A 15,496-nucleotide genomic window follows, 5' to 3' on the forward strand; every position below is an offset into this window, starting at 1 on the left:
TTCAACCGGTTCCCGCAGCCTGTGTTTCCACAAACGAAGGTGGATCACAGTTGATTGGAGGGTCAGCAATAGGGATTGTAACACCCCTGACATCCAACTCATCAGCCTGGTACAGTGGGCCTCCACTTCAGACTCCTCTGTCAAGAGCCTACCACCCTCTGCTCTAACTGCAGTACACCAAGGGATGGGTTTGGAGGAACGCAATGCGCTAATTCCTCTGTAAACAGGATGATAATCACTTGACCCCAGGTGATGCTCTACCACCCCCCCCCCCAACAGATTCCTCGCACATAGGCCTCGTTGTCCACCCTCAGCGCACATACAGTTTTACGCGTCAACTCCTTGAACAGCTTAGCTCTGCAATGAGGCATGGCCTTGCGACTGGTCAATGGTATCCAGTGTCCTATGACAGTCAAAATTCCTTTTTGCCCTGGTGTGAGTTCCAAGACATCCACCGGCAACATCAAGGATGGTGGTTTTGAAGGCACTGCACAACTCTTCAGGATTACCCAAACTTCCCAAATCACCACTCAACCTGTTTGCAAACTCCTCAGCTGGAATGGTACCATTCTCCTGGATTTAAGGTGCAACTTCAGAGTTGCTACCACAAGCCTGTGGTCAGTATTGAGGAACTGAGCACTCTGATAGACCCTGCAGTTCTGGATCTTCCTCCAGTGACCATCAACGAGCACATGGTCAATCTCCTTTGTCACACCACCAGTATTGGAATCCCAAGTCCAGCGATGAGCCTGTGGGTGCTGAAACCATGAACTAGCCACCCAAAGTCCATGTCTTCTTGCAAAGTCAAGGAGCTTAGTGCTATTCTGGTTCACTGTTCCAGACCCATGGGGACCAACACACGTCTCATACCCATCCCTATCAGTTCCATGCACAGTTGTACATCAGGTGTACAACTGTGCATGGGGTCCATTCTGACCCCCTGCACACACAACAAGTCATGCCAAACTGGGCCATATGTAAAGCAACATAAAGACACAAATAATTGACGAATCTCAATTTTTCGTTATTTTAATGGGTGCTTACATAAAGTCGAGTTTACGCAAACCGACGTTCCATAACCCAATAACTGCCTCAACTCTCTCACGTGACGGCATGTTAATTTACTTTGTTTGAGGATGGTCAGTAGACCCTGAGTTATTGTATGACCATGCATTCTGGCCCTGTGGGTTGGGATGCATGTGTTTGTTTGACTGTGTGTGTGTCGGCTTTTGGGCTGAGGTACGTGCGTGCGCTCGTTTGACTAGCTTCGTTGGACTGTGTACTTTGGTCATGGAGCCTCGGTGCACGTCCTCAGCTTTGTTACAATATTTTATTTTTTTTATTATGAAAAGGCCCTCTCATAATATTGATGAACAGTGGACCCTAAAGTTATTAATGACCATGTGTTTATTTTATTGGTTATTTATTCTAACTCTTGTTCAATCTTTCCTTGTACCTTCCGATTCCCAATCTGTGTGCAGGAGGGAAGACAAAGAGGGAAAACTTTCAGCAGCTCAAGCTTATTTGAAACTTGGGGAATTGGGTCTGGAAACGGGTAAGTTTTGTTCACCATGTGCTTCACTTCCTGAGATGTTATTTCAATTCAAAGCGTTACCTTTTGTATCCATCCATTTGAAATGTCTTCCACATCAGCTCATTCCTCTTCTTCATTTGTCGCATTTATATTTTTCCACTCTCTCAGAATCTTTCTCCCAAGCAGTGGAAGATCTGGAAATCTGTCTCGCTCTTCAGTCTCCGCTCCTCGCTCCCAGCTCTCGCCTTCTCGCTCAAACGCACTATCAGTTGGGACTCGCACTGTTTCTCTCGCATTCCTTCATCCCTTCGGCGTTACATTTCCTCAAAGCTTCACATGCACTCTCTCTGCGTCTCGGTGAGAAAACCAAACATTGGGTAAAGAAAACTTTCGTTTCCAAATGGTAATTGTGCTTTCAAAACTTGAATTTTAGAAGCACAGCAAAAAGGAAGTGAAAGCACATGGAATGTGTTGGGGAACATTGTGTAAATGTTGAGTTCGCTTTGTAAATTAACTGATGGAAATGTGTCAAAGCAGGGTGGTTTGTCAGGTTTAATGTCATATCAGAAGGTAATTGTGCCTTTTAACCACACATATATTCTATATATTACGAGAAAATACAACCCGTCACTACACACACACACACACACACACACAATTTGTTCATGGTATCAGTGATAGCTCGGACACCAACTCATGCCTGCAGACGGGACAGCCAGTTTAACGTCCATCCGACTGATGGCGCACACATTTATGTATCACCCAGCCTGTGAAACACCAGGATGACAGTTTATAGCTGGAGCTGGATTCAAACCCAGGCGAGACAGCTTAGCGCGCTCGTGCATCCCTCGTGGTGCTCCTGCCGTGGTGTTTGGGATTCATTTCATTGTAACCACTGAAAACCTTTTTACGCAACTGAACCTCTGCTGATGAAGTTGCTGGAGGCATTATATTTACAGGTTGTCTGTCCATCCGTCCGTCAGTGCTCGTTTTCTCTGTAACCACTTATCCGATTGACAATTTTAACCACAGGTGCGACTACTCATGTAGAATGTTTTGCTGATAATGATGACATCGTAGGTCATATGTTGTGGCAGCCAAGTTGGAAAAAACGGAAAAATTTTGGACCTCTATATCTCCAAAACCCCTCATGGAAAAAATTGAAACTTCACATGTGCTAAGTACTCCTCATGGGAAACTGTGTGATATATATTTTTTATGTTGTTGCTGATGTCATAGTCTTCGTTGCATCATAATTGCAAAAGTCGAATACTTTATCAGATCAGTATGAAAATTTTTGAGGTTCATCTCGGGCTAAATTGTATTGGGAGGGGGGGATTTATTTATGACCTCATCATTCATGTTAGTTCATTAGCAGTAGGGTGAATATACTGGTTCTGGCTCACTTTTCCCCATGTAAATGAATGGGGGATTTTCAGCGATTCATATTTTTTTTCCCTAAAAATAAACCCCCTTTTTATCCCAAGGTAGATTTATTTGTCTCCCCTTTTAACCTGGGGACACTTTTTTTTTTTTTCAAATAATCCATGCAATAAGATAAAGATTTGTTCAAGTACTAAAGTGGTAATGTGATTTGTTAAAGGTGATTCGAAAGAAATATCTGAAACGTCTAAGACTCGGGACACTTTATCAAATAACCGATGCATATTGTTTAGCTCACTCATTGAACCTATAAAGATTTGTTCATTCTCAAATTCCTTCAATAGTTTAATTTTCTTTGCACAATAATCCCCATCTAAAATATTGAAAAACAAAACATTTGAATCTTTATATTTTTTAAGATACCCCTTTTGTGCCATTACGAAATGATAAACTTCTCTTAATGCTCTTGTTTGACCACCTCCTGAGCCACATATCATTTTGAGATTATAGTAAATTGTTTTTTTCATTGTTCAATTGATAACCATCAAAGTTTTCAGTCCATTCAAGGATATTCATTTTTTTCTTTACATCCTCTAACTTACTACTTTTTAAATTGATTCGCTTATTTGTTTTATTTACCTTTGTTTTAGTTATTTTTTCAACGAGACTTATTTGATATTTTTCACATTCATTATGTTTTCCATTTATATACCAAGACTGAGATTTTCTCCACTCTTTAGTTTGATTAATACTTGGTTTGACCATTTATATATTGCGAAAAAACGCGGCGGTAGCCCTTAAAAAACCCTAACCCATCTTCCCATTGTTAAAACACAATCTATTTTATACACTCTATCATACAATATCCATATGGAACACAATCTATTCCATTATCTAAAATAAATCTCTTATCATCAAAGGCTCCTAATGCCTTTTTATTTACTTCTTCACTATATATTGTAACGGATTCGCGCCCGCCGGCGTGCGGACGGCCACGTAACTCGAATCGCGGCACGTCGCCCACCGGACGGACAATCCAGTCGTAACCCTCTCGGACTAACGCCGGGAACCAGTCACGGGTGGACCTTTCGGTCTCACCGCGATCGAGCCAATCGGCCCCCGCGTGGGATAGGGTTGCTCGCCAAATTCGACCTACCTAAGTACCCACACGGAGGGTAGACCGGGCGATCGCACCTCGCCGCAGGTCGACTTCGGACACGGGCCACTTAAGCGACCCGTTCCGTACTATCGGGATAACCGAGCGGTGTTATCGTCGGCCTCGACGGTTCGATTAATTATCGGGCGTATTCAGCCCACTACCAACCCTTTCCGTGAAGCAAGATGAGGATTCAATGAAAGAAATGACGAAGCGAAGCGGGAAACAGTTCAACATAAAGCACATTTATTCGCGATGAACGGAAAGCACACATATTCAATTCCACCAAAAGCACATAGAAAAGGAAAAGAAACACAATGCAATTTTACACAAAAAGCAAATGTAAAAGCGAAGACACAATGCAGAGCTATCCGACTACCGAGCACACGTCAACACTTATACAATTCTACTTCACAGACGGCGCCGACAACACACACACTCAAAGCAAAGAAAAAGAACACCCTCAAGGATGAGGCGGGCCTGAGGCCGAGACCGGGTCGGGCCTACCCGTCTGGTGATGAGACGCGGAGCGGCGATGGTGCCTCAACTCCGCGGGCCTCGCGGACAGTGTCTGGTAGGGGGTGGGAAAAGGGGCCCCCGTGGTCGCACTATCTCAGCGCGGGGGGGAAACAGGAGGGGGTTGCTGATGCTCGGGGAAAGGAGGATTTTTACTCTGTCTCGAGTCCCGCGACGAGCGTCTCCACCTCGACCAGGTCGCGCCGTCGGCCTCCCTGGTGTGCAGCTCCCGGCACGACGCGAGCACCCCCTCGTCTGCCTTCGCCGCCTCTCCACAGCTCCGTCCTCTTCGCTCCGACTCCAACGCACACGACGACGACGACGACCAACAACAACTTTTCTGACGAACGCAGCCGCTTATATAAGCCCCGTGGCTTCGCCTTTGACCCCCTGCCTTTGACCTTTCACCTCGCTCCCCATTGGCCCGAGAAAAAGTGGGTGTGAATGCATTTTGATCCATGAATTTGCATATAGCGACCGCCCTCCAACGCCCTGGAGGCGGGGCCAAATCACCCCTCGCTCACCGATTGGACGGAACAAAAGTGGGTGTGTGTCGTTTTTGATCCGTTTTTGGAGCGGAATATCCGTGGTTTTGCACACGCTGTTCGGCGCGCGCCCTGCACGAGTCCAATACCGGTACCCACAAGCGGCGCAAGAACGGTGGCGATGCGACGGTTGCGAGGTGTGACGGGAAAGGTCGTGGCTGTTGTGGTGAAGCGGCGTTGTGGTGGGTGGTTGATGTTGTGACGACTGTTGAGACGCGGTTGGCGGTGGTAATCATGGCGGTTGGTCCAAAATAAAGATAGTAAAAGAAAAACGGCTATCCTGAAGAGTCGCAGCACGCATAAATGACATGTATTCCCACTAGACAACGGGTTTGGGCCTAACTACACATATACTTACAGAGATATCTCACCTAAGGGACCTGAATGGTGGTTTGCGAATTTGGTCAACCACAACACTACCCCCTCCCCTTTTTACAGACTCGTCCCGAGTCGTCAAATTTTCGTGTGCCATCATGTGTAGTTTTCCCCTAGTACATTTTACCTACGGATCCCTGAGTGCGACATTCATGGTATTCGTGTCCCCAAAATAAATAACCTGAGGGCTGCGTAACTACCTAAACAAACTCACTCACACGGACGACTTAAATAAAATTGCCGGCGCTAGGACAGACATGCCGGGGGCGCACTCATATTTACAGTACATCTTAACCTTAACTTACAAATTTTACACGAAACCATGGCCCAGGATCACTGAACTCTGCAAAAGAAAACAGTTAGCAGGGAGCCAGGCTGCTCGCATGCAGTCTCTGGCTCAAAACAATGCAGGTGACAGGGAACGTGGCTGGCTGCTCACACGCAGTCCAAGGCCTTCCCTTTTGAACTGAACGCGGTGAACCACAACGGTGCATGGGCTGCACAAACGCAGTCTCCGTGCCAGCTCAAGTGGCACACGCAATGAACACTACAAATGGATGCAGGAATGGTTTGAACTGAACGCAGTGAACCACAACGGTGCATGGGCTGCACAAATGCAGTCTCCGTGCCAGTTCAAGTGGCACACGCAATGAACACAACGAATGGATGGGTGAATGGATGGACGCAAATACGGTGCACGGGCCGCCACTGCAGGCCCGTGTTGTAGCTGCCAACAGGGCAGTTCTCGCAGCTTGCAAACTGTTGCCTTGCGGATCCTGGCGCACATGGCAATGAACAGGGGGGGGGGGGGCAAAGCAAAATTGAACGGGGCTGGTGAACGGGGGCAGTGGGCATGGCATGGCAAAGGCAGCAGGCAAACACAGCCCGCAGAAGAAGGCCGCTGCAGGCAAACACAGCCGGCAGATGAACTGGCCGGCACAGGCCTTGAAGAAAAACAGCCAGCAGATGAACTGGCCGGCACAGGCCTTGCAGCACAGCAGCTGCAGACGATCCAGCCGGCACAGGCCTTGCAGCACAGCAGCTGCCGATGAAGTGGGCCGGCACAGGCCTTGCAGCACAGCAGCTGCAGATGAAGTTGGCCAGCCTTTGCCGTTCCGTGGAGGTTGGTGGAGGGAGTGCGGTGGTGCTGGCCACTTGGAAGGCGGGCTCGGACCTACCTACCTGTCTCCCTCCCACCTATCGCCTTTGCCTGTCACTGTACATACCCACTCCCTTAATTTGTCCAAACCCCAATTTAGCCCCAACTTATTTATTTATTTATTTTTACTTCCCCACTATAAATCGTCCCCTAACCCCCTTTATCGTCTTTGTTCGGCTAACCTATCCTGTCACCTAGCCTACTCCCAACCCCTATGTTCCCTTCCCGGAGGGGAATAAGGGAGAGCTAACGTCCTGTGCCGAGGCCCAATGAAGCCTCAGAATGGCCTCCCCAGAGTTCAGCGATCTTAACACCAAGTGGGTCCAGCGGCCCACAACGACAGCGAGGGGATGGATGGTGCGGAGGGGTACATCTCCTAATCTACCCTAACCATTTAACTGTTAAACTACCCCGGGGCTTTCAACAAGCGCCTCTCGCTTAAACTATTGGTTCTATAAACCCAGATTCCCGTCGCCTGTGTTGGTGTCCTCACAATTTCGGGCCTCGCCCCCCAATTTTCTCTCCGTGCCCTCACACGGTCTCATGGCTGGGACACGTGGCTCCCTTTGGCAGGCACGACCCTCTGCCGAATCTCCCGCTATGGCACCCCCGGGCACTACACTGCCTCCGAGCCTACCAGCTCCCTAACACCGGGGAGTGCCCCCCATGGCACCTCCCCTGAAACGCACACGTGGCAGGCTGGCTTCCCGGGCCCCTTTCCGAGGGTCACCCATGCCCACAACACTGCCCACGCGGCTAATGGCGCCCCGGGCCCCCGCACCAAGCAGGCGCACCCGTGCCCACTACTCTATCCCGGCCCCCCCTGGGCCCATGGCCTACCGCGGCCGACTAGCCTGGTGCCCGGGGTACCCACTCAGCGATACTCACCTTTCGCAGCCACGCTCCCAAGCCCGTCAACAGGGCTCCTGCACCCCTCCAAATGGGTTTCGAGCCTACATTCCCACCAACAGCAAAACGACCTCCATTTTTCAATTTGACGAACCCAGCTAACTCACTTTACTCTGACCCTGGGGTCCCTTGGGCGGGAGTCACTCCTCCCCCCAATCACTCATCGCACCATGCATTCCCCATTCGCTCCATACACACAGACCCGCTGGCCTCACTCACTCATCAAGCACATGCTTCCACTTCACTCACCAACTCTTCAACACACTCACCGCTGAACTCTGCCATCCTTCTATCTGCATCCCCTAACTAACTCGTGCTCCCACGTCGTCCCTTAAACTATAGCACGTTCCTTTTAACACTACGTAGCTAAACTACGTCCCCGCTACACATCCACAAGTCTGTCACTGTCTCCAAATAATCCCATTAATTATTTCCCAACCTAAATCTGGCTACAATCCCTCTAACTAATCCATTCCACGGACTCCATGAGGACTTACCCCTGCCCCATGAAGTCGGTCTAACTAAGCTAACCCTTCCCCCTAACTAGTTTCCATCCTGTGCCCAGGTAAGGGGGTCTTCCACCCCTTGCCCAGGAATCCTGTGCACCCGAAAGTGAGGCTTTTTTTTTTTTTTTCATGCGCAGCACCTGCGCGGCAATTCAGAGCTCGCGCACTTTACACCTGCCCGTGACGTCATGCAGCTGCACGTGTTCCTCGTCCCTCCTTGGACGGTACCATCCGGCAGAGATACCCCTCCTGCCGGATTCCAACCCCACGTGCAGCCATGACGTCACCGTGCGCATTAAAAAAAACACAAGCCCCACGTCTCGAGGGGTTCCCCACGCGAACACATGTGCTTTGCCCGTTGGAGCTTAACACACACGATCGCGTGGAGAACCCGTCCGGTCCAAATCCATTATCCTGCCTAAACTTTGTCCGTCCGCGGGATCGGCAAATCCACCGCGTGCGTTTCCGGACCGGGACTTCACTCTCGCAAGCGAGCACGTGGCGGTCTCGTGCGTTGCACAGCACGAACCTCGTGCTCACTGCTGGGTGAACCCGGTACGGTCCCCGAAACAGCTACAGCCGCTACTCGGCTTTCTTTCCTCTGTCGTCGTCGCCTCCATTCAACACACGCACACCTGCGTGTTACGACGCTCACAGTCCATTCCATCACATTCACACCGGGAGACGCGGCTGCGTGCTCCCGCATGCCAACCGACATCTCCCTCACATACCGCTCTCTCACACACACTGTCTCCCTTGAACTCGGCCGTTCACTCACTCGTGCCTCACTACTCACACAAACCATACTACTTACACACGCGGGGGCACTCACCCGCGGTGCCTCATCCACGCTCCGTGCCTCACTCACACACGCGGGGGCACTCACCTGCGGTGCCTCACTCATACTGGCCGTTTCATCCACACACACGGCCTCACTCACACACGGTGCCTCACCCACACACGCGGGGGCACTCACCCGCGGTGCCTCATCCACACACCGTCCCTCACTCACACACGCGGGGGCACTCAACCGCAGTGCCTCACTCATACACCGTGCCTCATCCACACACGGCGTGCTGGGAAGCACGTACTCTGGCACCATCGCCACCACACCACTCACACACAGGGTCGCTTCCACACACGGGGACGCACTCACACCTTGCACCACACACACAGGGACAACCACACTGGGGATTTGTGTCCCCACAAGGGTCTCCGGGGCCTCTATACCCCCAAGCTCTCCAAGCACCCGTTCGCAGCACTCCTCCTCTCAACCTCGCTAAGCACGACCGAACTCACCTGGTCGTGACTCGCCTCAAGGGGGCATACTCCTTCCCCTCGTTCCTGGAGGAGGCCATCCAGGTGCTCGCACTGGGTCTCCACCCAGTCCGCCAGCTCACCCCCATTGTCCTCCACTACCTCCGTGTGTGTGTGTGCGTCACTCACCCCGTCTTCATCGTGCAGTCTCTCCTCTATTTTTTCTGTCTCCCGTGTCTCTATACATTTTCTCTCCTGGTTCCTTTTTCTGTCTCTTCCTGGTTCCTTTTCCTTTCCCATCTGAGTCGTTCTTTCTCTCTGAGCCCCATTAGCTGTTCGTTCTCCCTCCGTTTTAGTTGTTCAATTTCACACTCATAGAGTTGTTGTTTTCTCTCCCACTGTTCCTCCTGCTCTTTGTTTTCCAATCTCATCGTTTCTTTCAATTGGCTCATTTCCTTCCTGTGTTTCATTCGCTGTTCTCTCACTACTCTTCCTCGTTTCCTCTCCTGTCCTTCCTTCTCCAGTTTCATGGTTTGCTTCATTTGGTTAATCTCCTTTTTGTGTTTCATTCGCTGTTCTCTCATTACTCTTCCTCGTTTCCTCTCCTGTCCTTCCTTCTCCAGTTTCATGGTTTTCTTCATTTGGTTAATCTCCTGTTTGTGTTTCATTCGCTGTTCTTTGTCTATCTCCTCGTACTCCAGCCTCAGCTTTTCTTTCAATTGGTCAACCTCAGATTCATGTTCTTTTTGTTTTCTATTCCATTGTTCCTCTCGTTCTTCCCTCTCCAATCTCGTTGTGTCCTTCAATCTCCTGATTTCTCCTTCCTGCTTCATTCCTTGCTCCTTTACTTTCTCCTCGTATTCAAACCTATTTTTTTCCTTTTGTCGTTCAGTTTCAAATTCATACTCTTTCAGTTTTCTATTCCACTGTCTTTCTTGTTCCTCCTTCTGCAATCTCGTCATTTCTTTCAACTGACTGATTTCTTTCTCCTGTCTCATTCGTTCTTCCTTCATTACTCTTTCTTGTTCCTCATTCTTTAGTCTGGCCTTCGCTTCCAGCTGTTCGATCTGTACAGTGTGGTTTCTTAAAGTTTCATTTTCCGTTCTCTTCCTTTCCTCTTTTAACACTCTCAGTTCGTTTTGTAGTTCCCTCTCTTTGTTTTGGTGTTTCTGTAACTCAGAAACTTTCTTTTCCAATTCCTTTCTCATCTCCGCACACTCAGACTTTGCTTTGGCTTCTAACTGTTCTTCCGGCTTGCGCTTGTGGTTTTCTACCCGTCTTCCCAGTTCCTCTGTCTCCGTTTTTCCCTCCAGTCCCAGCTTATCAACTCTCTTCGTCATGTCTTGAAGTCTTTTCTCACACTCCACCGTTTCGACCTTCAATCCCTCCTCTGTCTCCTCCTGGCTTTCTTTTAATTGGTTTTTCGCTTCGAGTGCGTTTCCATCCATTTTTTTTATTTTCCATTTGTTGCGTATTTCTCTTCATTTCGTTGTTCCTTTCTTTCATTCCGTCAATTATGCTCTGCGCGAGTTCCATAATGTGCTGCATTGTCACCTGCCCTGGCCACTCCCACTGACTACATTTAGTGGTGGAGTTATAATAAAAAAACCGACCAGATGAACGGCATCGATGCCTTTCCCAACCTTCTGGTACGGGTTTCTCTTGCACGGTGATCTCGTCCTGAGCCATGGATTCTACATTACTATTACACATACCTAATCCACCCGGCACCCGCTCGCCATCTTGCCTCTCTTAAAGGGTTAATTTAGCTCGCTCGTAATTTGGAGGGAATCGGGGGTCGCTTCTCTCACCCCTGGACCGATTCCCGTGAATTTAGCTGGAGACAGGAGAGCCCGTTTTCCTGTTCTCCGATACCAGTGCCGCGAGGAGGGCGATGGATTTGTATCCCACTCCTGACACCAGTGTTACGGATTCGCGCCCGCCGGCGTGCGGACGGCCACGTAACTCGAATCGCGGCACGTCGCCCACCGGACGGACAATCCAGTCGTGACCCTCTCGGACTAACGCCGGGAACCAGTCACGGGTGGACCTTTCAGTCTCACCGCGATCGAGCCAATCGGCCCCCGCGTGGGATGGGGTTGCTCGCCAAATTCGACCTACCTAAGTCTCCACACGGAGGGTAGACCGGGCGATCGCATCTCGCCGCAGGTCGACTTCGGACACGGGCCACTTAAGTGACCCGTTCCGTACTATCGGGATAACCGAGCGGTGTTATCGTCGGCCTCGACGGTTCGATTAATTATCGGGCGTATTCAGCCCACTACCAACCCTTTACGTGAAGCAAGATGAGGATTCAATGAAAGAAATGACGAAGCGAAGCGGGAAACAGTTCAACATAAAGCACATTTATTCGCGATGAACGGAAAGCACACATATTCAATTCCACCAAAAGCACATAGAAAAGGAAAAGAAACACAATGCAATTTTACACAAAAAGCAAATGTAAAAGCGAAGACACAATGCAGAGCTATCCGACTACCGAGCACACGGCAACACTTATACAATTCTACTTCACAGACGGCGCCGACAACACACACACTCAAAGCAAAGAAAAAGAACACCCTCAAGGATGAGGCGGGCCTGAGGCCGAGACCGGGTCGGGCCTACCCGTCTGGTGATGAGACGCGGAGCGGCGATGGTGCCTCAACTCCGCGGGCCTCGCGGACAGTGTCTGGTAGGGGGTGGGAAAAGGGGCCCCCGTGGTCGCACTATCTCAGCGCGGGGGGGAAACAGGAGGGGGTTGCTGATGCTCGGGGAAAGGAGAATTTTTACTCTGTCTCGAGTCCCGCGACGAGCGTCTCCACCTCGACCAGGTCGCGCCGTCGGCCTCCCTGGTGTGCAGCTCCCGGCACGACGCGAGCACCCCCTCGTCTGCCTTCGCCGCCTCTCCACAGCTCCGTCCTCTTCGCTCCGACTCCAACGCACACGACGACGACGACGACCAACAACAACTCTTCTGACGAACGCAGCCGCTTATATAAGCCCCGTGGCTTCGCCTTTGACCCCCTGCCTTCGACCTTTCACCTCGCTCCCCATTGGCCCGAGAAAAAGTGGGCGTGAATGCATTTTGATCCATGAATTTGCATATAGCGACCGCCCTCCAACGCCCTGGAGGCGGGGCCAAATCGCCCCTCGCTCACCGATTGGACGGAACAAAAGTGGGCGTGTGTCGTTTTTGGAGCGGAAAATCCGTGGTTTTGTACACGCTGTTCGGCGCGTGCCCTGCACGAGTCCAATACCGGTACCCACAAGCGGCGCAAGAACGGTGGCGATGCGACGGTTGCGAGGTGTGACGGGAAAGGTCGTGGCTGTTGTGGTGAAGCGGCGTTGTGGTGGGTGGTTGATGTTGTGACGACTGTTGAGACGCGGTTGGCGGTGGTAATCATGGCGGTTGGTCCAAAATAAAGATGGTAAAAGAAAAACGGCTATCCTGAAGAGTCGCAGCACGCATAAATGACATGTATTCCCACTAGACAACGGGTTTGGGCCTAACTACACATATACTTACCGAGATATCTCACCTAAGGGACCTGAATGGTGGTTTGCGAATTTGGTCAACCACAACAATATGTTGTGTTTATAACTTCTTATTGTATTCATTTTCCTATATTCTTCTTTCTTATTCATCAAACAATTATAATAATTTCTAAAAGTTATTGATTTCTTTATTACATATTTCTTTATTCCCTTTAACCTCTTATCAATCTGATCACCATACTTATAAGCATATGCCTTTGCTCTCAATCCAAAAAACTCACTCATTACTTTTCCACCCAACTCATCGTTAAACTTACCAATAACCTTTTCATTCTTTTTGGAAAATAACTCACTCTTCTTGCTGAAATTACTTGTATCATATACTCCAATATTTTTCTTCATATCTTAATAAACATCATCAGTTTTTATATCTAGGATAAAACTATCAGTGTCCATATACAACAATGAAACATTTTCACCATACTCTTTCTTTAAGTCATTATACAAATAATCATTCATCAATATCTTTGATAAATCAAGAACTGCTGTTCCAATATAAATTGGTTTATCCATTACAATACTTTCCTTTTTCATATGAATTGCAGAAAAGTTCTCTGAAAAAACCTCTTCTCTCTCAAAACTTGGTTTATTTATCAATCTCGAAGCTTCTTTCCAAGATGTTGCGAATCTAATGTTTTGCCTGTTTCTAACATTTTCCATAGTCTTTCCAAATACAGCATTATTCATTAATTTATAAAAGTCCCCTTCAAATTTTACTTTTGTATTTGCTCTCATATCTGTATTGAATTGAATATACTTTTTCACCCAAGGACTTTGTTTAAATTTTAAAACTCTATGAATTTTAGCTACTCTCAATCCTTCTCTCAAAAACTGTTTTAAGCTTCTCTGATGCAAAACATATCCCTCTTTATCATAGAATGTTGTTAATAACTTTTCTGTTGATTTGCCTTTAATATTAAAACTTTTATGATAATCACTGAACCATTCTTTCTTTGGGGTTTCTTTCTCACATGCAAAAGGTAGGTCTTTATGCTTATTATGAAGATCACTCGGGTACCTCAAATCAACTTCAAAATAATAACCTTCTTCTTCGTCATTAAATTCCTCTCGAGAAGAAATAACAATATTCATCAAAGCCTTTTCATAATCCTTTTCTTCCACCCACTCTAATTTACCATAAGGCAGAGATTGAGACATTGCCCATCCATACAAATTATTTGCATCAAAATACATCAAATAATTACTATCTTTTTCACTATCATAATTTGGAAGATATTTATTATTTGCTTTAGCATATCTTTTTGAACATACTTGTGATATTCCACCTCTCTTGGACTTCTCAATCATCAAAAGCATATCAACATCACTGATTAAATCTATATCTTGTTTTGTCATTTTCAACATTGCACTCCAAGCTAAACCAGGAGCTGTGAAATAGTGGGCAGGATCTAATCCATAACAATTTTTATTATGACAGAGTGATCTCAAAGCTTCAAACACATCAGCAAACAATAAAACATCTGTTTTTAGATATAAATCATGATATTCTCCAAGGTTCTTTATCTTAAATATTTTCCATATTTCTTGTGCGTGTTTATATTCCTTTTCACTTATCTCTTCTTCATAAAGGTTATTATAGAAACTTTCTTTTGAAGGAAGTTGTGTTTCTTTAAATCTCATGAATGAATCCATATAATCATAAGGATAAATTCCCTTACTTGTAAGAATTTTCTCTTTACTTTGAATTTCATTCCTTGTTTGAATTTCCTCTCTCGTGAGAATTCCTTCTTTAATCAGAATTTCATCTTTAATCAGAATTTCCTCTTTAGTTAGAATTTCATTCATTGTTCGAATTTTCTTTATAATTAGAATTTCATCTTCAGTTAGAATTTCTTCATTAATTTCCTCATTAATTAGAGTTTCCTCTTGACTTTGAATTCTCTCTTTAATCTGAATTTCCTCTTTAGTGAGAATTTCCTCTTTTGGAAAGAATGAATTAAGATTTGGAAAAGAGTCCGTGGAGCTTAGATTTGATGCGAGGTAGGCTAGTGGTGTTCCCATAAACTTGTAAGAATCTAGAAACCTAATATGAGTTAAAAGTTTTGTGAATATCATTTTTGTAAATGAAATATACTTTTGACTTGTGTTTGTTATGGCAGAAATATTCCCTGGTGTTTTTGAAAGTTCATTTATAAATAGATGTGTATCATAGTTGGCGCTGTTGTGAAGAAAGACTGGAATAAAAGAAGGTAATTTATAATTAAGATCACAACAGGAATGAGCGGGACCTCTATATTTACCAGTAAGATGACAATGATCCCTAACTTTAGACTCCTTAATTTCCCCCTCACAAATATGACAGATATTGTTCTTTCTAAATTCTACTTTTTCTTCTTTGGTTAATTTCATCGGTTCATTTGTTTCTTTCATTAATTTAGTGAGTCTTATACAATCCTTTTCTAATTGTTTTACAAACTCTTGTGAAGCTTTTTTTCCACTATAATGTTCAAGTTTGTTATACTTTTCTCCAACAGATGATTTGATAAAATAACAAAAACCACAAGGAATATGTTTTTGATATTTATTTGTATATGATTCTTTTGGATGAGGAGAAGCAGTATTTATCTTTTTAAGGAT

At 46.8% G+C, this 15,496-nt stretch overlaps 1 protein-coding gene across 3 annotated transcripts in view; it reads left to right on the forward strand.

Moving 5' to 3' along the window:
• Positions 1-15,496, forward strand: part of LOC147016301 (protein HGV2-like) — a 148,797-nt gene that overhangs the window by 61,021 nt on the left and 72,280 nt on the right. For all 3 annotated transcript variants that reach the window (XM_085844910.1, XM_085844909.1, XM_085844911.1), the window contains exons 5-6: positions 1,482-1,555; positions 1,703-1,891. In XM_085844910.1, coding sequence (XP_085701036.1) covers positions 1,482-1,555; positions 1,703-1,891 — 263 coding nt within the window. The remainder of the gene's footprint in view (positions 1-1,481; positions 1,556-1,702; positions 1,892-15,496) is intronic.

Source organism: Eptatretus burgeri, chromosome 11 (assembly GCF_056783735.1).
Source record: "Eptatretus burgeri isolate ZD-2024b chromosome 11, Ebu_testis_v1, whole genome shotgun sequence".
Classification (NCBI taxonomy): domain Eukaryota; kingdom Metazoa; phylum Chordata; class Myxini; order Myxiniformes; family Myxinidae; genus Eptatretus; species Eptatretus burgeri.